The sequence below is a fragment of the Crocodylus porosus genome, unplaced genomic scaffold, assembly GCF_001723895.1.
Source record: "Crocodylus porosus isolate Cpor-Errol unplaced genomic scaffold, CroPor_comp1, whole genome shotgun sequence".
In the NCBI taxonomy this organism is placed as follows: domain Eukaryota; kingdom Metazoa; phylum Chordata; order Crocodylia; family Crocodylidae; genus Crocodylus; species Crocodylus porosus.
Window position 1 is genome coordinate 38,605,589 of NW_017728951.1, and position 23,294 is coordinate 38,628,882.

The 23,294-nt window shown below is 43.7% G+C and overlaps 1 protein-coding gene across 1 annotated transcript in view; it reads left to right on the forward strand.

Annotated features, from left to right (window-relative positions):
• Positions 1–1,718: 1,718 nt before the first annotated feature.
• PIK3AP1 (phosphoinositide-3-kinase adaptor protein 1) overlaps positions 1,719–23,294 on the forward strand; it is a gene marked incomplete at its 5' end in the record, with an annotated part of 73,250 nt that continues 51,674 nt past the window's right edge. Inside the window, one exon of the mRNA XM_019555529.1 lies at positions 1,719–2,148. Within this exon, the coding sequence (XP_019411074.1) occupies positions 1,719–2,148 (430 nt within the window). The remainder of the gene's footprint in view (positions 2,149–23,294) is intronic.

Below are 23,294 nucleotides of genomic sequence, written 5' to 3' on the forward strand. Positions count from 1 at the left end.
ATGGCCCACGGAGTCTGGGGCTCAAGGGACCCTACACAGTGAGGTTGCCCATGCATTGAGGGAAGCCTGGAGGAACCCATGCAAGAAGGCAAGCATGGTGGGGGAAACATGGGAGATCCTGCCTGCACAGTGGTGGGGGAGTCTGTGCAATGCAGGGGGGAAAGGCAGGAGTTGGGGGAACCTGTGCAATAGTCCCCAGGTGCTGAGAAGAAGGACAGGCCTGATCCAAGATGCTCTAACAAGTTATGGAAAGGAAATGAATTTGTGCAAAATGAGACTTGGAAAATGTTCCTTATTGTGTATTGTCTTTTACTAATGAAGCATTAACCTGTGAAACTCCTTGCCAAAACATGTAGCTGACTTGAAGCAGAGGATGACAGAGGAGCTTTGTTAGAGTAAGGACCTATACTTTTAACTGTGGACTTCCTTATCCAGGCACAATAGTGTGTGGCCGGCTTGTGCCCTGAAGCATGAAGGTGCATATTCCTTATGTGTTTATGTCAACCACTGTTGGGGGGAGAGAACTCATTCTATGAAAGACCTTTCTAGAATTCTCCATTTCTTTCACCTTTCTGTGCCAGCTTGTATTTGATGCTTCAGGGGCAGGTACTAGACTAGTTACACAATTGTCTGAACCAGTGTTCGCTCTAGCAAGGAGAAAAAGTGAGCATAGAAATGCATCTTATGCTATCACTGGTTTTGTTAAAACAATTCTCGCACTGTAACATACCTGCAGGTCACATTTGTTCCCTCCTTGAGGCTTTCTTTACCATCTAGATTTAGAAACAATTTTCAGTATTTTTAGGTTCTCAGGCACAATTATACAGCAAGTAGTGGCCAGGAGTGAAATCCTAAAATAGGGAAGCTGTAGCCATAGAATCCATAGGTATTTCAGTACTGCTTGAGGTCTTGATTTAAACCAATGCTCTCTTAATTCTTTGCCTCAGACATGGGGATTAAAGATGCTATATAGGAAGTTTATTTCCTGAAATGTGACAGTTAAGGGAGAAGTGGTCAAAACTGGGCTTATAAAGGAAAATGTCTTGGAGCCTTAGCTATGGAGTTGCTGTCATGGTTCCATGCTGGAGACTCTGATGGGACCTGATGAAACTCATTTCAGTTTCACACATAAGTAGGCAGCTCGCAGGCAGTTTGCAGAATGAGCATCTGACAAATACAGTATGGCCATTGTAACTTCCTGTAAGTCTTGAGACACCGTATTCAAATAAAGACCTTTTTATTATAGAGGTTTACTATATTTAGTGCAGGTTCCTCTTCTTCAGTCTGTAACTTGTAGGCTCGTACTTGAAAACTAACATAATCCACATAATCAACTAAAGTTAATCAATTTTTTATGATAGTCTGGCCTTTCTTTTACCTTAGACTTTCAACCAGCCTATTCAATCGGAAAATTTCCATTTGTGGCTTTTCACGCTCAAAATTGGGTAGGAAATTCCCCTCTTCAAGGAGGGTTTGTGAGAATGAAACATCTACTCAGATTTTAGCAGAGGAAATACAAGTGTGAGTTCAGCCAGCCATACAACTGCTCTGTAAATGCAGAAGACATCTGCTCATTCTGCCTATATCTGCTACTCTGTTAAACTTCTACCAAGTTCAGAGCTCATGTATATGAGTCGGAAAGAAATGAGAATTGGTTTCTTTGCTGCAAGTCTAAGGTAAGATTTTGGTTGCAGAGTTGACACTTCTCCCTGTTCTCTTGCACCTGCACAGGAGTCCCTGGGGCTTGTGACGTATTGATTGCATATACAGATGATGCCACTGAATGGTCTCAGTATCTTCAGAATCTCTTCATCTCTTCTCGGCAAGTTCGAAAGCAGCGGATTCTGAGCTACAAGGTGGAGAGTGGGACTGCCATTCCCCATGAGGAGCTGGACCTATTCCGTAGTAGCCGATGCATTGTTGTGTTGCTCTCTGGTGAGCTAGTGCAGAACTTTTACGTCCCTGCTGCCCTTCAGAGCCTTCAAGAAGCTTTGCATCCCCCACACAAAGTGGTCAAACTGTTTTGCGGTGTCACAGATTGTGATGACTATCTGACATTTTTCAAGGAATGGTCTCAGTGGAAAGAGCTCACCTATGATGATGAGCCTGATGCTTACCTTGAAGCTATCAAGAAAGCTATTTCAGAAGGTAAGTTGGCCACCTTGGCTGCATGTTTCCTTCACCAGGGAGGCAGTGTGTGATGTTATTGATCTCCATTTTGTGTGCTGTATAAGTGTTTCCCTGAGAACACAAAATATAGCAAATCCTATAAGCCTCTTGAATCAAGGAAGCTCTCCAAACCAGAGCCCTTTACATCCACCTCACCAATGCGTTTTTCATTGGGAAAGATTCTCAACAACCTTCAAACAGTTCTTTTATTTGGAATGCTTCATAGCCACTTATAATTGAAGAATCCCTAACATGGGCTCCTAGAAAGCAAACGTTATTTTTTCAGTTAGGTAATATTGTTTGTTTTACAGGTGCCAATGCATTTTCCAGTAGTCACCTTTGTTAATCAAAAAATTCAGCCAAACTGGAAACGTGCTTCTGATCTGGGCAGTGGGGAAAACATTGGCTTTGCTCTGCCATTCCCACTGGAAGGCAGTTACTGTTCACTATGATGCATGTGACAACTGAAAAAGGCTAAAGCCCTCTTTTTAGTTCATAAGCAGTATTGGGGGTTCAGTACGTTCAGAAATGTTAACGGGCTCTAGAGAACCCTGAGCTGTGAAGCCCTGTCTGAGTCTAAACATTGCCAGAAATCTGGGGATGCTCACAGTGCTTCCTATCAAAAAGTTTTTACAGTAACAAATCAGGAGAACAGTGCTAGGCTTTAGGTTTGTACTACAGCCAGAAGTCTCTGTGAGTGCCAGTAATCTCCAGTAATCCCATGGGGGATTGAGAGTCGCTGGTATATCTCAGGGTCTGAACCTAAAACCTTATCTATTCTGGAAAGTCCTGCCTCTTTAATGATGCAATATAATTGTCAAGTTTGGTCAATCATACTTAAAAAGATATCTAAGTTTTGCCACATGGGAAGGGGAATAACTGTCCTAGTATAAATCACTTTTTTACTGTTGTAATTATTATGGTAAAAAAAATCATGCTTGTAAACAGAGTAGTCATAACAATAACATTATTTAGTATAGACCAAGTTATGTTCCCAGCACAGCTGAGCCACAGTAGCTCCTCCATAGCTCAGGCTGCAGTGAAATATTTGTATGAGCTCAAATTTGGATCCCTCTTTCAAATTCACCAAACCTACTTGGACTTCAAAAAGGTTAGGTTTGGGAGCAAGGCAGGAGTTTCTCTGATAAACTGGATGTGAATAGGGCAAAAGACAGCTAAACTTCTTTCCCACAAGAACCAGAACCAGATTTCAAAAGTCTATTTGCTGCTTTGCAGGGGAAAAATATCCTCCTCTAGGAGAGATATAGCACATGGTACTGACTTTTAGCTCATTAAAACATATTTCCAAAGTTAGTCTTTGGGAATGTCTGTACAGCAGCAATTTTACTTAAGCCTGTCAAAGGGCCATTGGAAACCTATACCTTTAAAATAGTAGTAGGAATCAACTGTTAGCTTCTTTGGTGCAGATAGCTGTCTCATGTAACTTGACTGATGGGGAGGCTTGTTAATGGGGTTAGTGGGAGAATGTTAATTGATGGATTGCTGGTCTCTTTATAAGCCTGGCAAATGTTTGATGGAGTTTCTCTAGTCCTTCCAAAGCGAGAAAACCCCTATGAGAAGGAAGGACTTATCCTTATTCATCTTATTCTTCCAAATGCCTGCTGTTTATCATTCTCCTTCCTGACATCCCCATATCCTTTGATGGCTCCTAATGTTTGAGTAGCACCAGTGTGTACACGTGGGAGCAGTGTGAACTGCCCAAAACTGGAGCCTGGCTGACCAGAGCCACGCTTCAGCTTCTGGCCAGGCTCTGCACACTGGACTACTGCCACTGAAGTCCTGGGAGGCCCTCAGGACCCCAGGTAAGGCTGCTGGGGTCATCCCAGGTGCTGGCCCCAACCTCTCCTGCCCCACCTGGGGCAACTTGCCGCACACCAGAGTGTGCATGTATGGATGTTCCCTGAGGACAAGTAGCAGTGGCACAAGTCGTCCACTTTAAGTTAGAGGAGATGATTTTTCCCTCAGTTGCCAGGAACTAAGAATATAGTTAAGGTTACACTGGAAAAGCTGGCACCCAAGATATCTGCAGTTTGTTCCAGAGAAGCCACTTATGTGTACCCAAACACTAAAACAACAGCCAGTCTATGGTCTTATCTCATACAGACTGGGAATCACCTTATGCTAAGTCTTGTTCTGCATGCACGTCTTCTAACTTAATAATATAAGCTTGTGTAGTTCCTATGGGAGGTGTGCTACCTCTTAATGATAGCTGACTAACTAGCAGATTCTGGAATCATGGGTCTGACCTTCCAGGTTCTGAGTGTCTACTGTGAAGTGCCAGATGGTCTCTGCACCTCTCAGGACCAGCCCCTATAGAAGAGATAGGAAATGATTCCAATCTGCATGGTGCTGTATTTGTCTAGTAGGGAACTGGTAAAATTTTTTCCAGTATGGATGAGCATAATGTAGTATGATTGCTCTACAGCTACAGTGAAACTTCTTGTGGGCAGGTGGTAGGTGTCTGAATTTCTCAAATGGATTCTTATAGCTTTCTCTATACTTATTCTTCTGAAAGGTAATATGCACTGAAACCACTGACACTTGCCTGCAACATCAATTACAGCTAACTGCTATTTTAAGGAAGACTGTGAGGTTTTGTGGTACAATTTTTGTAATGAAAAACCCATCAAACTTTGTTCAGTTGCTTCACCTGAACTCAAATGCATATATTGCTGGTTGGCTTTATTGTACTAGAGGCAAAAATTCATCGGAAGAAAAGATGGTGTAAATAAAATACCTCGGTTAAAACTAATTCCTATTTACCAGGGTGTTTCTCATAGTCTTTTTCCAGGCAGTATGATTATGACTGGAATGACTTGCTTTATTCAAATTTTAACATTAACTCCCTCCTCCCCTCCCAATCTGTCTGGCACCTAGGACCATTTGAAGTATATAATGAGACACTTCTAAGATTATCAAAGCACACAGTTCTTTGTCACTGACTCTGAATTGTGAATCTGCTTAAAATATGTTATTCAAAACAAGATATAACTGACATCTTACATTAAAAATCCTCTCGTTCAGTGAGTGTAGATACACAATCCATAACCCATCTCCTGCTGGACTGTGATATGACTGCAGAAAAGGTGGGATTGTAATTAAGGCTTTGGGTAATCTTGGTTCAGTTCTAGTCTCTGCAACAGACTCCCTCTATGTTCTTGGGTAGGTCATTTAACCCTTCTGTGCCCTAGTTTGCAATTTTCTGCTAATGCTGCATCCCTTTTCCCACCCATTTCCATTCACATTTATGTCACAGGGGAGCATTAATGTGCATTAACCTATTTTAATGTGCATTAAAGCATCACAAAAAACTGTGTTCTTTAGCTAATGTGCATTAAAATAGGTTAATGCACATTTTTCTAGTACCTCACAATGGAGGGTACCTGTAGACTTGCTGGGAGGCTGCTACAACATGCTGTTACAGTTCATTGGAGGAGACTCAATTAATTGAGTCTGCTGGAGTGTGCTAATTAGCGTGCCAGCCTCCATGTCTCGTGTATTAACGTTCCTGTGCATCAGCTTATTTGACGAGCATTAGTTAAGGCACCCCTGCTACTAGGGACACTGATGTATGAGATGCACGAGACACTGTGGCACTTTAGAGTGGCTCCCCCACTACCCACAAAGCACATGCAAAAATGTCTGGAGGAGGTAGTAGATTTAATGTGATTACCTAAAGTGCATTAATGAATGTGTAGACATGCTCAGGGTGTCTCACTCTACAGTGCCTAGGATAATGTTAGTACAGTGTGCCCTGATATTGTCTGAGGCTTCTACTAATAATATATCCCTGTCTGCCTGACCTACCTGATCTCTTTCTGTCTCTCATGCTGGTTATAACTGGATATGTCCCACTGTAGTGGCAGCACCAGCAGCAAATGAACAACTAGTGAAATCTTAAACTTTCTGTTACTTGAATTCCTGACTGACTGAGCATGTAATAAAGAGCATCATAATGACAGGTAACTGATAGAATGCTATATTTTGGCTCTAGCATTTGGTAATGGCTGTCTGTATGTTTGGGCCCTGCTTTGGGGACTGCGATATTGCCCCCACTGCAGCTGGTAGTGTGGTTTACTTCATACTTCACTGCTGTGTCCCACCCTTAGACATCACATGCAGAATGTTATTTTAACTGCAGTTCTGGTTCTATAGGAAGTCAGAAATGCGGAAGCTCTTGTAGAAGCTCATGCTAGTAATTGAAATTTTGTTGCTCTTTAGTACTCACAAGGAGTTGTTGAGTGTTTCTGTTGTTTTCAGAGTTGTCATTTCAAGCACACCTACTAATTAACCTATTATGCAAAGCTTTCTGTACTCACATGAATAATTCCAGGTCTTCACCTGAAAGTGAAATGGGAAAGTGAGCTTCTGCTAGGATTCTTAGTGAAAACTTCCGTGTAATTGGAACCATGCCCCAAGTTACTTAAAATTGAATTCTGTATCCAGAAATATAGTTCACATGTGGAAGAGACATGGAAATTGGAAAGTATGTCTGGAGAGATGAGTTCTGAAAGACACCATACAAAGTGTTCTTTCAGGGGACTGGAGATGAGGGTAACTGCTTGGTGTTTAAGTGAAAGGCTGTTGTAGACAAAAAAAAGTGTAGCAGATGTACTCTGGGGCAGATGGCAAGAATGCTTGGGAGGTGATGGGCAGAAGGAAATGATCTGAGAAGCTGGTGGGATAGGAGTTCTGCAGAAACTTTTAAGATGATGGAGACAGCTCGTAAGGGACTGAAAATTGACCCCAGATTAAACTGATGTGCAGTCATGGAACAGGGCAGTGAGCCTTGTTAGAAAATATGAAAGCTTGATATAATCTTATGAAATCATGCGCTGAGCCACCACCAGCAATGGAAACAAATTCTGTGCCATTTGAAAGTCCTGAGGAACCATGCTATGACACTCTTGTTAACCCTGCTGGTAATAAAACCAAGGGATTCCTTTTTCCTAAGGCATCCCTTGGCACTGAATTTAGTTATCGTCTGTCCTAAACATTTACAGCGGAGTAGTTCACACAAACTATTCATGTGCTAAAGACTTCAGTGACTTAAATTACAGGAAATAGAGTGATATGCTATAAATGGCCTGATTTTTTTTTTTGTTGGAGGGAACTAGAGTAACAAAAACCACACAAAATGTGTTATGTGCAGGAAGAAGTGACAGAGAATGCTAATTAACTTCTCAGTTCTCTTCTTTTGGCCTGGTGAAACTATGAATGAGACTTCAGAGCACATGATACTACTTATCCAAATGCTTTTACTTACTTATTTAGCATGGTGCCAAGTTTCACTTGCTCAGAGATTTTTCTCAACTCTGCAAGTGTCAGACTCCACAAATCAAAAGCCTGATTGGAACTTTAGCCTTACCATATGAAGGGAAAGAGACCCACTCAGAAAGATCAACCTAATTAAAATGGCCAGAAAAAAAAGTTTATGTTCCACTTATGTACAGAGCTGGCTGCTATTGTCTATCATTGAAGTAAACAGTCTCTTCATTTCAGTGTTTTTTGATTATTTATTTAGTGTATGTAGGACTGATCTTAACATTGCTTAGCTATCAACCCTTACACATCAGTGCTTAAATTTACCTGTAGCTGGCCCTGGGCAACATTTTCAATCTGTTTTCTATGTCACTGAGGTTCCAGGCTTCATTCTGTGTACCACACCAACCCACCAATGGTACATTGGTGGCAATCTCAACAGTGAGAGGAGGGAGGAACAAATAAGTCATATAAGGTAATACGCAGAAGATAATTATTCTGCTGTACTTAGCACTGATAAGGCCTTGGTTGGAATACTCTATCTAGTTTTGGTCTATTATTTTTTGTGTCCACCAAGGGAAGGAGTAGAAGTAGTCAGCCTAATTTGTAGCAAGTGTGATTTAGGTTGGATGTTAAGATTTTCTGGACTGTAGGCATAGTTGAGCACTGGAAAAGGTTATATAGAGAGATTTTGGAATCCCCATGAGAGGTTCTTAAGAAGCTGCAATGCAGGTACTTCTGAGGGTGTGTGGGAAAGAAAGAATGGGAAAGCAGAAGTGACAGGGGAAATATAAATGAAGAGCTTCTCTATAACCTCTCTTAAGTGTTTGTAAAGATTACAGTGTAGTGCCATGAAGTGTTATTTTTGTAATGATAATATGAACTTATAAAGGTACAAAGTATATCACACTTGAAAATGCATGCATGAGCCAGCAACATCTGAGAACCGCTGGGTTAGACAAATATCTGTCAAGGACGGTATTTGGTCTTGCCTCTGGGGTTAGACTAGGTGACCTCTTGAGATCCATTCCAGCCATACGATTTTGTGATTCTTGGTTAGTGATTGTGCTCATCAGGACCACAAAACCCCCACATTCTGATTCTATTTAATAATCTTGGAAGAGGAATGAGTCTGAACTAACTAGTGAGTTATTTGGGATCCATGAAACAAACTAATTACTGTAAGAAAGACTTGAGAGACTGGTCGAAAGTACCTTCTTTGGAAAATCCCAGCATGTTTGACTTGTAGATGTCATTGTTGAAAGAAACTTAAGATGCACCATGTCATGGCTCTCTCAAACTTATATAACATTATAGAGCCCAACATTATAGCAATGAGTCTCATGCTTTAAGTATGAACTGACTGTTGAGAGGGTGTCAAGAGACCATTCTTCCTATTTACATAGAAAGACGGGATTCTATGGGCTCTGGATCTGAGTAGTCTAGTAGACAGCGTGGGGTTCTCCAGAAGATTGGACTAACCTATGTTCTGCTCCTGTCTATGCTGCTGATTGGGAAGTGCTGTAGGTCATTTAGCTTCAAATTTGCTACCTAATACTAGACCCATAAATCCATGTGAAGCATTAAGTCTAGGTTTGACTGTGTAGTTCATTTCCTGGACACACAAATGGGGTTAGCAATGATCCGTCTTGTGAGGATTTATGAATTTGTATTTGGGTCATTCTTGAGAAACGTAGTTGAAAGGTACCCTGAAGCTTTCCTCTGAAATAGTCCACCGGCCAACAGGCTTACTATGAAATACTGCTAGCATTTACTCTTATGATCATTACTTCTGGCTGATTCTTTATATTGTACCTTGATATTTTTTAAGACCTTCAAATCTCTCTATGATCACCACGTCGTAATCCAAGAGTATTGAATGTGCACACCTTTAAATTATATCTAAAACCCCAAGTGCCCTACAGAAGAGCAAAGCAAACCCCAAAGTAATCTCAAAGAAAGGTCTGTAGCTTTTGTGGATGGGTTTTTAAAAAAATTACATACTTTTAAAGGCAAACCTTTGCTCCTACAAACCACAGAAGCCATAAGAGTACAGTAACTGTTCAGCTTTGCTAAAGTAACAGTTACTCTATCGTCTAGTAAGGTTGCTATATTGCTACCAAATTGTCTAGGTATGCATCTCTATATTTAGTGCTGAATGCTTAGCTGCACAGTGAATTTACTCACTCATCTCTTTTTGACAGTGCTAACTGTTTTTTGTCTGTCATGTCTTGCTTGTTCCTCACTTATATTTCTGTAGTAGTTCATAAGGTAGTTCAGTCAGCTCATTGTTTAGGTACACTGGCAAGGCAACATGGGACTGGTATGTATGCTGGAACTGAGTGTTGATCCACAATACAGCTACAATTTCCAGAAATATTTGTTTAGCATCTATCAGAGCTTGAACATCATATTGCATGTGTTGAGACAAGCTGAACAGTGCAGGATGCAGAAAATTAGTCTAGCACAGTTTAATTCAGTGAGGGCCAAAGGTTTTGGCAGGTACATTACAAATAAGCCCCACACCTTCCTCTAGTGTCAGTGCCCTTCCCCTGCCTGATCTGCTGCTCAGATTTATGCTCCCAGCCCCTGTTTTCCCTGCCTGATCTGCTGCTCTGTTTTCTACTTCCTACCCTATCTGCCACTCTGCTCCCCCCCACACAGAGGCTGCCCATGCTACTTGTGGCACTCACACTGCATGTTGGCCATCCTTGGTGTAAACATTATACAGTCAGGTGCACGCTGGCTGTTTTGAACGGTAAGTCTTTGCATTAGAAAGTTCTTTGGTTGACTGGGAGTCTGTTTCAGAGTGCAACACTTTCGTGATATAGCTTTGCTTCTGGCATTTGTCAAGTAGTTAAAGCCCTGAAAGTCATGCATAGGAGTTAAGGGTGAGAGAACATTATCAGTGCAAAACTGTAACCATTCCTTAAAAGCATAGTGTAGTTTTAAAAAATAGCTATTAAAACACTGGGAAACTATAGAGTTCTGTGCTTGCTGTGTTGGGGAATGTTGCATGGTCCAGTTAATGCTCCAAGAAATTTGAACTGTGCCTTCCAGAGATGCCCTTAGAAACAAACTGACACCCTTATCCACCTGCAACAAATGGGTTCATTGCAGCAGTAACTGCACACTGAAATAGCTTTTCGAACTATAAAATGGATACATGATTATAAACAGTCCAAATTGCTTTGTAAATTTTTCATCTGTCCAAGCTAAAAGCACAATATATTATGACTTGCCACTCATTTAGGCTAGGGACAGATATTCAAAAAGCCTAATTTAATTTAACCTACCTAGGCTGAACTGGTTTGCAGCTGCACAGACATTCTCTCTGCACTGAGGAAATTCAGGCACATGTTTGCAGTGGCTTAGGCTACAAGCTGGGGGGGTGGGGGGGCAGCACTAGAGCAGCCCTCCCTCCCTTCTACAGAGCTGAGCTGAGAGGGGGCATGGTGAGGCCCCGGCAGGATGCTCTGATTAGGGAGGGATATAAGCCCCAACCCTGCCTGCACAATCTCAGGCTTTTCCCCGCTTGCTGCTGAGGAGGCGGGAGTGTTGCCAGTCCCCAGCCCTGGCCTAGCACTCTGAGGCAAAGGTGGGGCGGAGTGTGCAGTGCATGCATGTGTTGATGATACTGAGCTTTTCGATCTCCCTCGCCCTGCTTCTTCATGCTGTTTGCAAACCTGACAAGCTAAGGAACCAGCAGGAAGCTGATAACACAGCATTTATCGTCAATAAACAAAAGCCTCTCTCATTAGTTCAAACTCTTCATAAACAGTTTTTCCAAGGAAGAAATGGAGGGACATTACCAGCTGACTTGTTGATTATTAGGTCCCCAAAAGCCCTAAACAGACAGTGTTCTTTCTGTCTGTTCCAGTGAAATTGGAGACACACACCTCTCAGCATTAGCTAGCACACCACATGCCTAGGGTCCATGGGGCTGGGGTCCATGCTGTGGGAGATGGAAGTTGGGGGGGAAATCCCTGCTTGAGCAGCAAGCAGTGAGGGCAGTGGGGAGGCAGCGGGAGGCCAGGCAGACCCTGATGTGCTTTCAGTTTCAACCAGAGCTCTGGCTAGGAAACAGAGAGGTGTGGCCAGCTCTGTTCTCTGGAGCAGACAGCCCAGCCCAGCCCAGGGTTGCAAAGCACCTGGGATGCTGGGGGACTGTGGTTTAACTTAAATTAAGAAGGGGTCTGGGACAGACATTGCATAAACTGGTTTGAGCTAAATCAGTTAAGTCTACATTCAACCAGGTTTATCTTAAACCAGTTTCAGCCATTTTGAAACTGGTTTATGTACACTGAACTCACATTCTGTTACAGGTTTAAACTGGTTTCTGATCACACTCTGGAATGATTTCTGATCATTTTGTAATGTCTGCTCCTAGCCTTAGGGTTTTTCCAGCTATATAAATATCTAACTGTGCTAGTGCATTTGTGTCTAGGTTCAAATAATAAAACTGCACTTTTCTAATAAGTGCTACACAAAGTGAGTGGTGAGAAAGTGTGCAACTGGTGGGCCTCGAACATGAGGTCTCACGCTGCTCGGCCCCTGGTGTATGGGCCTGCTGGCCGCTTCATCCCTGGAACTGTCTATTCCAGATTGATCTTAACGGTAGTCTCCGCCCCTATCTCTCCTGCCACGACTTTGCTGGAACCTTCAGTGGAGAGGCCGACTACTTCAACTTATCCGGTGTTGGGACTCTCAGGGGCAATGGGCTTCTGTGAGGCTCCGCCTTCCCGTACATCTCGCCTTAAGATCCAGCCACGCCGCATTGCTAGTGATCCCGGTGCCGACCCTTGCCTCACGATGCCCAGGTGTAGCTGGTGGTGAGCCTGTGTGGCTTGTCCCTCCTCTCACTCCAGCTGGTAAGGGGACCCTTCTAGGGGGCCTCCAGTCCCTCGAACCATGGGTCACTTAGGCATGCAAAAGACAAATACTACCCGTAATCTCCCAGGCTAAAAAAACCCAAAATATGGACTCCTCGTCCTAGAGAAAATCCTCTCCTTCCGTAGTGTTCTCTGCAGTACCCCTATAACTGGGTGCAGCGTTTCCCTAACAGGCACCCGGGGACGCTCCCAGATCTTCGGGCTTTCCTCTTTGCTCAGTCCCTTGTTGGATTCTTCTGCGAGGCAGAATCCAGGACTCTGCAGCCCCTCTCGCTGCTAGCACTTGGGGTCCCTGCAGGGGGGTGGGGGGGAGGGGATGGAAGGAACTCTGGGATGCTCCCCTGACCCATTCCGGTCCCACCTGGTTTGTCGGGTCTTCTTCTGGTCCCCTCTCTTCAGGGAGCCTTCAACTGTCTGGTTCGGTTCCCCGATCCTTTTGCCCAGCTCTGCTGCCACTCACTCGGTCATCCACTGCCTCTCCTGGGGCGTTCTTGTTCCCTCTGTCCGGGAATGTGTTCCAGCCTTGTGGCTGGCTGCTAGCTTCTCCCTTGCCTCTGTGTGAGGCCTTGGGATCCTCTCTTCTCCCTGCTGGTCTCCAGCTGTCCTCCTGCTCCTCTTCCCTTGGGGCATTCTTTATCGCCCCGCACCGGCTCCGATCACTATTGATCGCAGCTGGCCGCAGTTTTAAGAAGATGTGGCTAATCAGCTGCGTGGGTCCCACTGCCGCTTCTGACATTCCCGCGTTGTTGGCTGCAGGTAAGGAACTCATTGTTTTCTTTCTTTCCTTCTTTCTCTCCCCCACCTTATTTCGGGTCTCGGGGCACCTCTTTTCCCCTTCGGGACCATATTGTGCCGTCCCTCTGCAACAGTGTGTATTTATACTTGACTTCATACATATCAGGTACTCTAAAAATACTTCTCTTCAGTGCACATTCTCAGTAATCTACCCAAAAACTGAATAAGGAAGGGGTTTCCTCCAAAGTATCATGGCCACACCCATATCTTGAAGGTTCTTTTAAATCTTTATGTAGAAATACTAAGAAAACAGGCCAGTGGCACTTACTGTATCATTATAGTTGCTCTCTTTGGAACAGGATGGCCATAGCTGCAGGCTGTAGGTTTCTCGAAACTTTTAGAAAAATCCATTGTACAAAACAAATTTACTATATGAAGTAGATACAAAATTAGAAGGTTAGTTCTGGTATCCCTACAGGGCAGAGTTCAGATGATTTGTGAGCCTTGACTATATATCTCTACTCTGCACTTCCCAAATTTCTTAAGATTACTATTTAACCTTGGATTTCCTAGGTGTCCAATGGCTATAAATTCATATCTGCATTGGTGTAGAGATTTTGAATAACTCTTTATAACTTTGCCTTAGTAGCCTAAGTCCCACTGGATTTCAGTGGGGCTTAGGTTCCCAAAGCACATAATGAATTCAGGGTAAAATTTTTACAGGCACCTGGCTCAGTTCCTTCATTCAGGATGCCAGGCGAACAGTTCATGGGATCTGGAGACTTTTTTGTGCATGTTGTGCTGAGGCAGCCCTTGCTCTGCAGTGCTTACCTCTTAACTTGATGGGAAATAACTGACTAGTGCCTTAAATTTTCCCTTTTTTGTATGTAATTGCTCAACAGGAAGACATGAATCAGGAACTGTTAACAGCCTGATTTTTCTGCCCCTTGAAAAGTCCCCAGGTCTGCAATTGCCCAATTGGTTAAACAAGACAGCAGGAATGGATCATTTTTCCCTAGTTCCTTAAGGTTTGGGGCACAGTTTTTATGAAGATTTTGACAGACAGCAATGAACTTTCCACAACTCACACCTGTGTCCCCTTCTTTTCTCCTCTGGTTATATTGGGAGCTATGCTTCTGTCTGAGTATTTCTCCCTGCACTGGTTCCTCAGCTCCCACAGGCATGTACATTGAAGTGAACTTCCTGCTGGCAGTTGCCTGGGTGTAGCAATTGGACCCTGTTACAATCGCACAGTAGGCCTCTGTGCCCAAAAGGACTAGTAAGAATAACCAAGTCTCAGGTGATGTGGAATCTTTTCTGGGTAAGTACTGGACCTCTAGGTGGAGGTTTGCTATACATGTGTGTCACCTGGGAGCAGGAAAGGGTGGTTCTCTTCTGATTGTGGAGGGCAGTCTGTTTATATTTCAGAAGAGCAGATTTTCATCAGTGGTCATAGCCTCCTGCAAGGAAGAGTTATGCCCCTTTTCTGTGTGCCTGTCCTAGGAATTTGGCTAACAGTATGGTGTTCTTACTGGGCTAACAGTGTCTTTGGAGTTATTCACTGCTACGCCTGGCCCCTCTGGCTGCTTACTCTGCTTGTCCTGCTCTGAGGCAAGGACAGCCTGCAGGCCTCAGAGCACTGCAAGTTCACCAAGAGATGCTGTGCAAGGTATGTAGTGGTGTTTTCAATTTCATCTTTATTCAGTGAAAACACTTTTTTTTCTTTTCCTGGAAGAGGAGTGTTTCCCTTTTGTATTGGGAAAACTTGTATGCCAAACTTCTGTGGAACAGCTCAGTGCTCTGATACTAGTGGACAGATTTTGTATGGCTGACCACTTGGGTCTCCTTGCTTGCTGTCTATGGAGAAGAAACCAAGGATCAGGTTCAAGTAGAAGCCTGAACTCCATTTCCTTTAAGCCAGATACCTGCAGGTCAGGGTGGGGGAAGGTCACGGTAGCAGCATGGGTGGGTGCTTTGCGTAGTTGCAGCAGGTGCTGTGTTTGATCTTCAGCTAAAACTTTGTCACCAAGCTAATCTGGCATCCCCATTTTGATCCAGGCTTTATACAGAAAAGACTTTCACCTCAGGCAGTCTGCTATTCCTATAAATCCTTCAGGGCAAGTAAAGTCATGTGCACATAGTGGAGACCTGCAAATCACTCTGGGAGGACTGTGTGTGCAATGTTAGCTACTTGCTCACTTAATCACTACTGTTTCTCTGCCCATCTTGTGCTCCCCACCCTGCAGCTGTTTGGTTTATCAGATGAAACAGGTAGGTGGTTAGATTAGAAAGCCCACATCTCAGAGGTATTTAGATATCTATCGCTTATGGAAATCACTGAGAGTCAGCTGCCTAAATTCCTTGGGATCTGGGCCTACATTCTTTGGGATAGGGTCCGCATATGTGGACAGCACCTCACACGATAGCCCCCTGGTCAGGGCCTCTGGGAATTGCCATGACACAAGTTATAGCAATATGCTTCTATGAACACTTAAAAACAGAGTGCATCCTGAGCAGCTGACTAAAAGCTGTTTTTTAATCTCCGTCTCAAAACTGAAAGGCCTCTACTGGAAGTGCCTCGGATCCCTTTGCTTCCTTCTTGTTTCCTATTGCTGCCGCTTCCCCTTCCGCTTGCAACTCTCTTTATCACTGCACTGTCTGTTCCCCATATCAGACCATGTTTTCCTCCTCCTCCTCCTTGCTTTTTCTTTTGTTTCCTGTGCCTTGTAGCTTTTTTGGCTCTCTTCTTATTAACTCTTTGGCTCTCAATATTCTTAGAACTACATGCTAGCTTTCTGGTCCCTTCCTGCCAAACGCACATGGTTTTAATGGCTGTTAGTGCACCCCTCAGAGCTGTTCACTGACTCAGCTCTGTCCCTCAGCTTGTTTGTTCATTTTGGAGATTAAATTAAAGAGCAACTCGGGAGCAGAGTTTGGTGAATACTAAACTCATGGACACTGAAGGGAAGTCATCACTTGGGTTAATTTTTAATGAACCGTGGAAGGTCACAGAGGGTTCCTGCAGTCTGCTGGGAAGAGGCATTACTGATATCTTTTTTCCTTTTTCATTTACAGGTCTGTGGTTCTGGTGAATAACAAAGGAAATGTTTTACTTATTTAGGTATCAAATATTCTGCATATTTGAACCGTAGAATAGCAAATGTTACTAGTTTCTACGGCATCTACCTGCTTTAGTAGCTAGGTACTTTTACAAAGCTAAACACTCTTCTAGCCAACAGCTACCCACAGTAACTGAGAGGCTGGTTTTATCAAAAGGCCTCTTGCCTAGTGACCATCTTATCTAACAAAAAACAAACATAAACAAATGCCAAGATAAGATAAACTTATTAAATACAACTTGCTTCCATGAAAGGGAGGGTATTTTAGCTTATTGTAAAGCTTCCAAAAACCTCTTTACAGAACAAACAGTGTGATCATTTCTATGAACAGTACGTCATCTGTTTCAAGGCAGTACATGCATAGATTTAACTGTCCTTGCTTGCTCTTCTCCCAGCAACCTACATATCAAAATCAAGGATTGGAGCAAAAATAAACGAGTTCTTTTCTTTTTCTGCTTGCGTGGTTCTCTGGGGTCATATTAGGATTGCTTCCTAACAAAAAAAAATCTAAGTAGCTTGAAACAATCTTTGTTCCTTTAATTGTGAAGTGAATTTGGGGTTGGTTTTCTCAAAGCATGAGGCCAACTTCTCCAATACACACACATGTTTTATCTTGGCTTTCTTTGCACTGTGTGAGATTGGGCAAGATACTGAAAGGCCACAAGCCATTGGATGCAATAAGTGTTCAGTATTAGTGGGAAAGCACTGTGTGTGTTCATTTAGGTGTGGACTTTACTGTAGCAGGGACATAGGGCCGTAGGACACAAGACTCATCCTCAATCAAAAGTCTTCTTTGGGAGATGTTATGGAAATGCTGAGGGGAGCTGAAGTTCAGGAACAGTGACAAGGCATACTGGGAAAGACCTTGGGTGAGGCAAGGTTTGCAGTGGATTCTTCATGGACTTTCAGTGTGAGGGGGCCAAGAGAAAGGCATGATCGGGGAGCTGGCTGTGGGCAAAGAGCATAAGAGTTTAGGATGGCAAGAGAGTCCTGGCTTCTACTTTGGGCCTACAGCTGTGGCTTCCAGAGCGTGAGATGAAGCCTATTTCATTCTTTGAATCAGCAGAAAGACATCAAGATGGGGTGCTGGGAGAGAGGAGCTACTGAACAAATGCTTGGAAGGCAAACTTGTGACAGGTTGGCATCAGTGCAGAGAAGGCTGCAGGCAAAGATAATCAAGGACATGTGCTATTGCTCCCTTGTCAGGGCTTCAGCCTTCTTGGCTTCTGCCCATTTTGTTTTGCTGGGCCCTCTAGCTCCAATCTACTGTGCTGGACCAAGCTTTTGAGTTTCATCCCCTCTCTCTCTTCCTTGGATCCTGAGCCCCTTGGCCCATGTATTATTCCTTGTCGGGCACCTCTGGCCCCATCTCTGCCCAGCTCTGGGTACTGAACCTACTTTGACCATCTGCCTGGGCCTCTAGCCCCATATCCACTCTTCTCTGGGTGGTGAGTGGCTCCCAGAGAGAGGAGGGTGAGAGAGCCTCCTTTGGCTCTCTTGGCTACTGTCTGATTTCACACCACAGCTCACTCTTTGTCCTGGGTCCCTGAATGCCTGTTGATTGACCTCAAAACAAGGAGGCTTTAGCCTTACCTAGCATTCTCTGTATTGAAAAGGGAAAGCAGTGTTGTTCTAGTGCCAATTAAAGTAGGTTTATGAGATGCTTTTTTATTCTGTCACTCAACATGAAATTCCACCTCCCCTGACAGTGCAGGAGTTTTGCATGAATCTGAAACAGGCTTGTATCCTTGGGTAAGGCAGCATCCTTAAGGCTAGGACAATGACAAATAGAGCCTCATGTTGCTTACTGTACTTTCCCCAAACTTCCTTATCTCTACTTACAGGACTTTGCCAAGAGTTTGACAAATACAGCTGAGTTTGTACATACAAAAAACTAGAACTCTTGGTTCCAAAATTATACCTTTTATTAGACCAACTGGGAAATCTCAAGAGAATTGTCCTTTTCTGTAAGCTTTCAGGCTCAAAGGCCCTTCTATCAGGCTCTGGAAAAAGTATAGCTGGTAAAAGATGATAAAAAGTCCCCATAGGTAGGAAATAAACTTCATTTTTGCACAGAGGGAGCTGGAGATGGAAAGCTGCCCCTCTGGGTCCATAAGAGTGTCTTTGTGAGCTGTGCTGAGTAGCTCTTTGATGTGTAGATTAGGTAGAATTCCTTCCCTGAAGGTGTCGGATGGCAGGCAGGGAGATAAAAAATCTTTCTTGTACTGCATAGAAGTTTAAAATCCAAAATTGGCTAAAATTCAGCATCATCCATGTTTCAGGGTTTTACTTGGTAGCCGTGTTGGTATGAGACAAGACTTTTACCATCTTTTACTATATATAATTTTTCCAGAGCCTGATGAATGGCGTTTGAGCCTGAAAGCTTGCAAAAGAGGACAATTTTCTTGTGATTTCCCAGTTGGTCTAATAAAAGGTATCATTTTGGAACCAAGACTTCTATTTTTTTCGTATGTCTTCTTGTCTCAGACCAAGTACATCCCTGAAACTGAGTTTGTACAGCATTACATCTGAATACTTTTTTTCTGGTGTGGAATATCAGGGGTGATGGACCTGAGCAAATTCAAGACTTAAAAGTGATGGTGCCAAACCATTTTCATGCTTTCATACTCATCACTGATGTATTGACATTAAATTCTGCTGCTCTTTAAGCATGCTACTTCAGTTGTGGAATAAGCAGTGAGTAGAGCAAATGAAGTATCCAAAGATCACTGGTAAAGGTACAGTTTTTGACTGACTCACTGACTGACTACTAAACCTTGTGAAGATGATTCATGCCAACCCATGTAGACTGTATTGATAACCAGACACTGGCATGCCCTGGACAAGCTGCTGGTTTTCTGTGTTCATGTGCCTGGCAGTGTGTAGATTAAGTTCTGAGTACCATGAAACCACAGCTGTTGTCTCCATGCAGATAGTCAGTTTAGCCAGAGGAAATGGATGACAGACCGGACGTATGTTTGATGGGTAAGAACATGCATCTTAAAATAACTTGTTGCTTTGCATCAGCATGTATTTCTAGTAAACAGTTAACAAAGCAGGTGGCCAGACTAAGTTTTTCCTGGGGTTTTTGTCTGGGAACTACAGATGCACACTGAGTTTCTAAAATCAAATGGCCCTGTGGAATTGAAAGCTCTGGGTGCAGAGGGCTAGGCTGGTTAAGATTACTGTAGCAAGTTCATGTTCCAGGTGCAGCTGTGACAACCCTTGCCATGCCCTAGCTCTAGGGTGCCCTCCCTTTCTCACTTTCCTGCTACACTTTAATGTATTTGTCTGATGGAAAGGGAGGCTGCCTAAGGGTCCTAAAGCAAGCCCCAGTTCTTCTAGCAGCCAGCCAGGCCCTCCCGGGTTCTACTGTTCTCAGTTCTGCTTCTCTCAGTCAGGTGGGTCTGCCTGACCCATCTGTTTCTCCTTCCCCACCCCCCTGGGTGCCTTAAGGACCGTTGTGTGGCTCCAAACACCCCTTACACCACACCCATGTCTTGCAGGTGTTACTGTGAAATTGCTCCCTTGTCAAGGCTTCAGCCTTCTTGACTTCTGACCATTTTGTTTTGCTTGGCCCTCTAGCTCCAGTCCACTGTGCTGGACCACGCTTTTGAGTTTTATCCCGTCTCTCTTCCTTGGATCCTGAGCCCCTTGGCCCATCTATTATTCTTTGTCAGGCACCTCTGGCCCCATCTCTGCCCAGCTCTGGGTACTGAGCCTAATTTGACTATCTGCCTGGGCTCCTGGCCCTTTATCCACCCTTCTCTGGGTGCTGAGCCTCCTTTGGCTCTCTTGGCTGCTGTCTGATTTCAGGCCAAAGCTCACTCTGTGTCCTGGGTCTCTAACCCCTGGTGGGCTCAGGACCCCTGTGTACCTTCCATCAGCTAATAATAGTCCTAAACCCAAACCATGGGATTAAAGTGTAACGAAGGAATAAGCACACTGGACATACACATAAACTAAACCTGTGCTGAGTCCAAACATCAACAGTAACTTCCATGCTTTCTCTTGCCTTGGGGTTACATCGCCCTGATAGTGAGCCTTCAGTGCCTTACTTGCACCCTTAGGGGGTTCCTGGAGTCAGCAGAGCCCTTTCCTGCAGTCCATGACCAGGAGCTTCTCACTCTGCATCTTACTGGGCCAGGCTCTTGACCTGGTTTAGGCCCTAGGATTATTTGCAGCCTAATCTCTGCCCCTTCTGGTCGGGCAGTGCTCCAGCTGAGCCAGGGGTTTCTCCTTAGGGCCTGAAGGTTGATTGCCACTGCAGTTTATGACTGCTGTTCTAGCAGCACCTCTGTTCTGCCCTACTGGCTTATTTCCTTGCAACCAGTTCCCCCCTAGACAAAGTTTTCCTAGCTGGCCATCGGTTCGCCCTTTCACAGCAATGGGCGGCTCTTTGCCTAGGTGGTAGTGTTTCTTTGCCGCCTGCCTTCTTGTGGCTAGCCCCTTTTCTGTTGTCTGGGCCCTGTCTGTTGCCATTTCTCTCTTTAAAGTAACAAGAGCATGAGGCTCCCTGTTAAAATTACTGTATGAAATTTGCCCATTGGCTCTTCCTGGATAGGTGCGTGTTGTTTAAGGGAAAGGCTGTTGGCTCAGAGCGTCTTTCCTTACTTGGATGCAAGTAAGTTCCTGCCTGAGAGGCAGTCAGATGTGTTTTGTGGAAGCAATCATTTCAAAGGGAGCAGAAGGACTTTGCCTTTGGCAAGACGGAAACTAAGACTTCTCATTTACGAGTTGTTGACCTGTAGTAATTGTGCATGGAAAAGCTCAGTTCAGGTTTTATCTTATTGATCAGGAAATGCTGCATGAGCCTGTCAGCTTCTTGGTAGTAGTTTCTGCAATCACTATGATGAAGCCCATCCTACCAGACTTAATATTAGACTGTAGGTAGTGACACTGAAGTCATAAAATGCTTAGACAAGAACAGTTCGTTGTCTGAAGAGAGCGTCTATTGACACAGCAATTCACAATTTCAAGCATATGATAAAGAACAATAGAAACATTCTGCCTAAGCAAAGACACAGCCCGATAAAACAGTGACAACATGCAGCTTAGCCTAACTTAAAATGCAACATAAACCAGAAAGACAAGAGAAAGTCTTGCATAGATCTTACACAATCCTGAGGGCAGTGTCTCCCCGCAGCCAGCAATTCTGAAGGTCTTTCTGAGGGATCCACAGATCTTCTGGGCAAGTGAGGAGATCTGACCTTTGCCTGGGTTTTTATAGGCAGCCTGAATCCCCCTTCTTTCCATTGGGTGCCTTGACATGGCATGCTTTTCATATCCATCATGTATCCCTTTTCCCTCATGATTCTCATGCATTCAAGGTCTCTATCTCTTCTCAGGTAATTCCAGTCTCTTGCCCCTTACAGGTTCTACTTTGTAATGTAAATGTAGCTCCTGGCATGTAGTTACAGAATCTGTAAAAAGGCCAACACTTATGACTGTGCCAACAATCCCTTCTTTGATGGCCCTCCTAGAGGAGCCATCACTCTTATATTTATGCTCAGGGGCAGTGAAGTGTTTGAGGTCTATCCAGCAAAACACCTAGTGGGCTGCAGCCACCAAAGGAGAGATTCTTAGTTCTTTTTGATGACGCTCTCACTATCCTTATCCACTCTTGCCCTGGCCTCCATTATGATATTATGGTATGAGTCTGGTATTGGGTGTCACAGGTTACACTTTCTCTAAACCTAATGGGTTGCAACCATTTCACAGAGACTGATCTTTCTGGCGTCTTGTCACTGCAACCCAGTCTTGTCCTGGTCACTATTCTTGACACAGGAGGGTTTCCATCCTGGCCATTACAATTCTAAGGTGGCTATACAGGTGATGTATATAGCACAGATAGCTATAGCTGATAACATCTGAGCTAAGAACTATTAATATTACTAATATTAAAATGCCTTAAATTTATATGTTAAAAGAGAACGAGGGAATAAAACTACATTACTATCCATCTGGGTTTTTTTTCCATAATAGCAAGACATGGTATTCATTCATTTATTTCTTCCATTGTTTTACAGATAGCTATAACCAAAGCACAGTACAAATAACCATAATTTGAATTAGTAATACAGTGAGTAGGAGGTGAGTAATAACGTGAATAAGTCCTTGGCTGAAGTTCCAATGGGTCAGTTTATCCTACCAGTTTTCTGTGGTACTTTCCTGGATGCTACCATTCAGTTCTTTTAGCTGCTTGTTCTTTTAATCCACAAGTGTACCCACAACTTTTCCTTCTCCTTTTAGTCTTTCTGTAGTTTAGCAATTTCCTTCAGCTCCTTCTGTAGCCAAGTATGCAAATTAAGGGGACCCACATTAAAATGATTCACTAGCTTCTGGGTTGATTTGTTGTGTAATTTTGCATATGTGATACCCTGAATCCAGGGTATCCTTCGGCCCCAACATTTTGCAAGGAAATGTTACTGCACCAGGTTTCCTCTTGTAATTCTTCTTCCCCTATTGTTTGATTCTGTGTGACATAGGTAACATTTGTTAGTGAAAACACAGGTAGGCATACGTGTCTATCACTAAAGTGCCACAGGCCCTTGCTATGTCCTTGTATAGACATGCACGCTTTATGTGCTGTTTGCTTTTCCCCTGCAGCTCTGTCCATTTTACACCATATTGCCTTCCTGACAAACCCAAATGCTTATCTGGTGTTTTCAGCATGTACATTTATGGCTACCTACTGGTCCTCTTCCTACATGACCCATTCAGGGGCTCCAGTGGGCATGATGACTTATGCCATTTATCATGTTACCAATGTTTACAACAGGGTATGCCTTTCCCACAACTCCAGTCACTGGACCTAATGTGTATATAGTGTATCAGTTAAAGGTGTAGTCTCCTAGACTTACTTTCCACCAATCTACCCAAGGCATATCAGAGTTACTTACCACTATGTTCCAACTAGGAAGCCATGTCTTATGGGATACATCTCATATTGTTGATTTTAATTTCCTCAGATGTCCATAATTCAGTCACTTGGCACCCCGTGGCCCATGAGACATTTATGCATGGCAGTAGCCTGCATTAATACTAAGGCCTTTTGTCCAAAAATCAGGTTTTCAATTTTTTTTTAATGTACTTA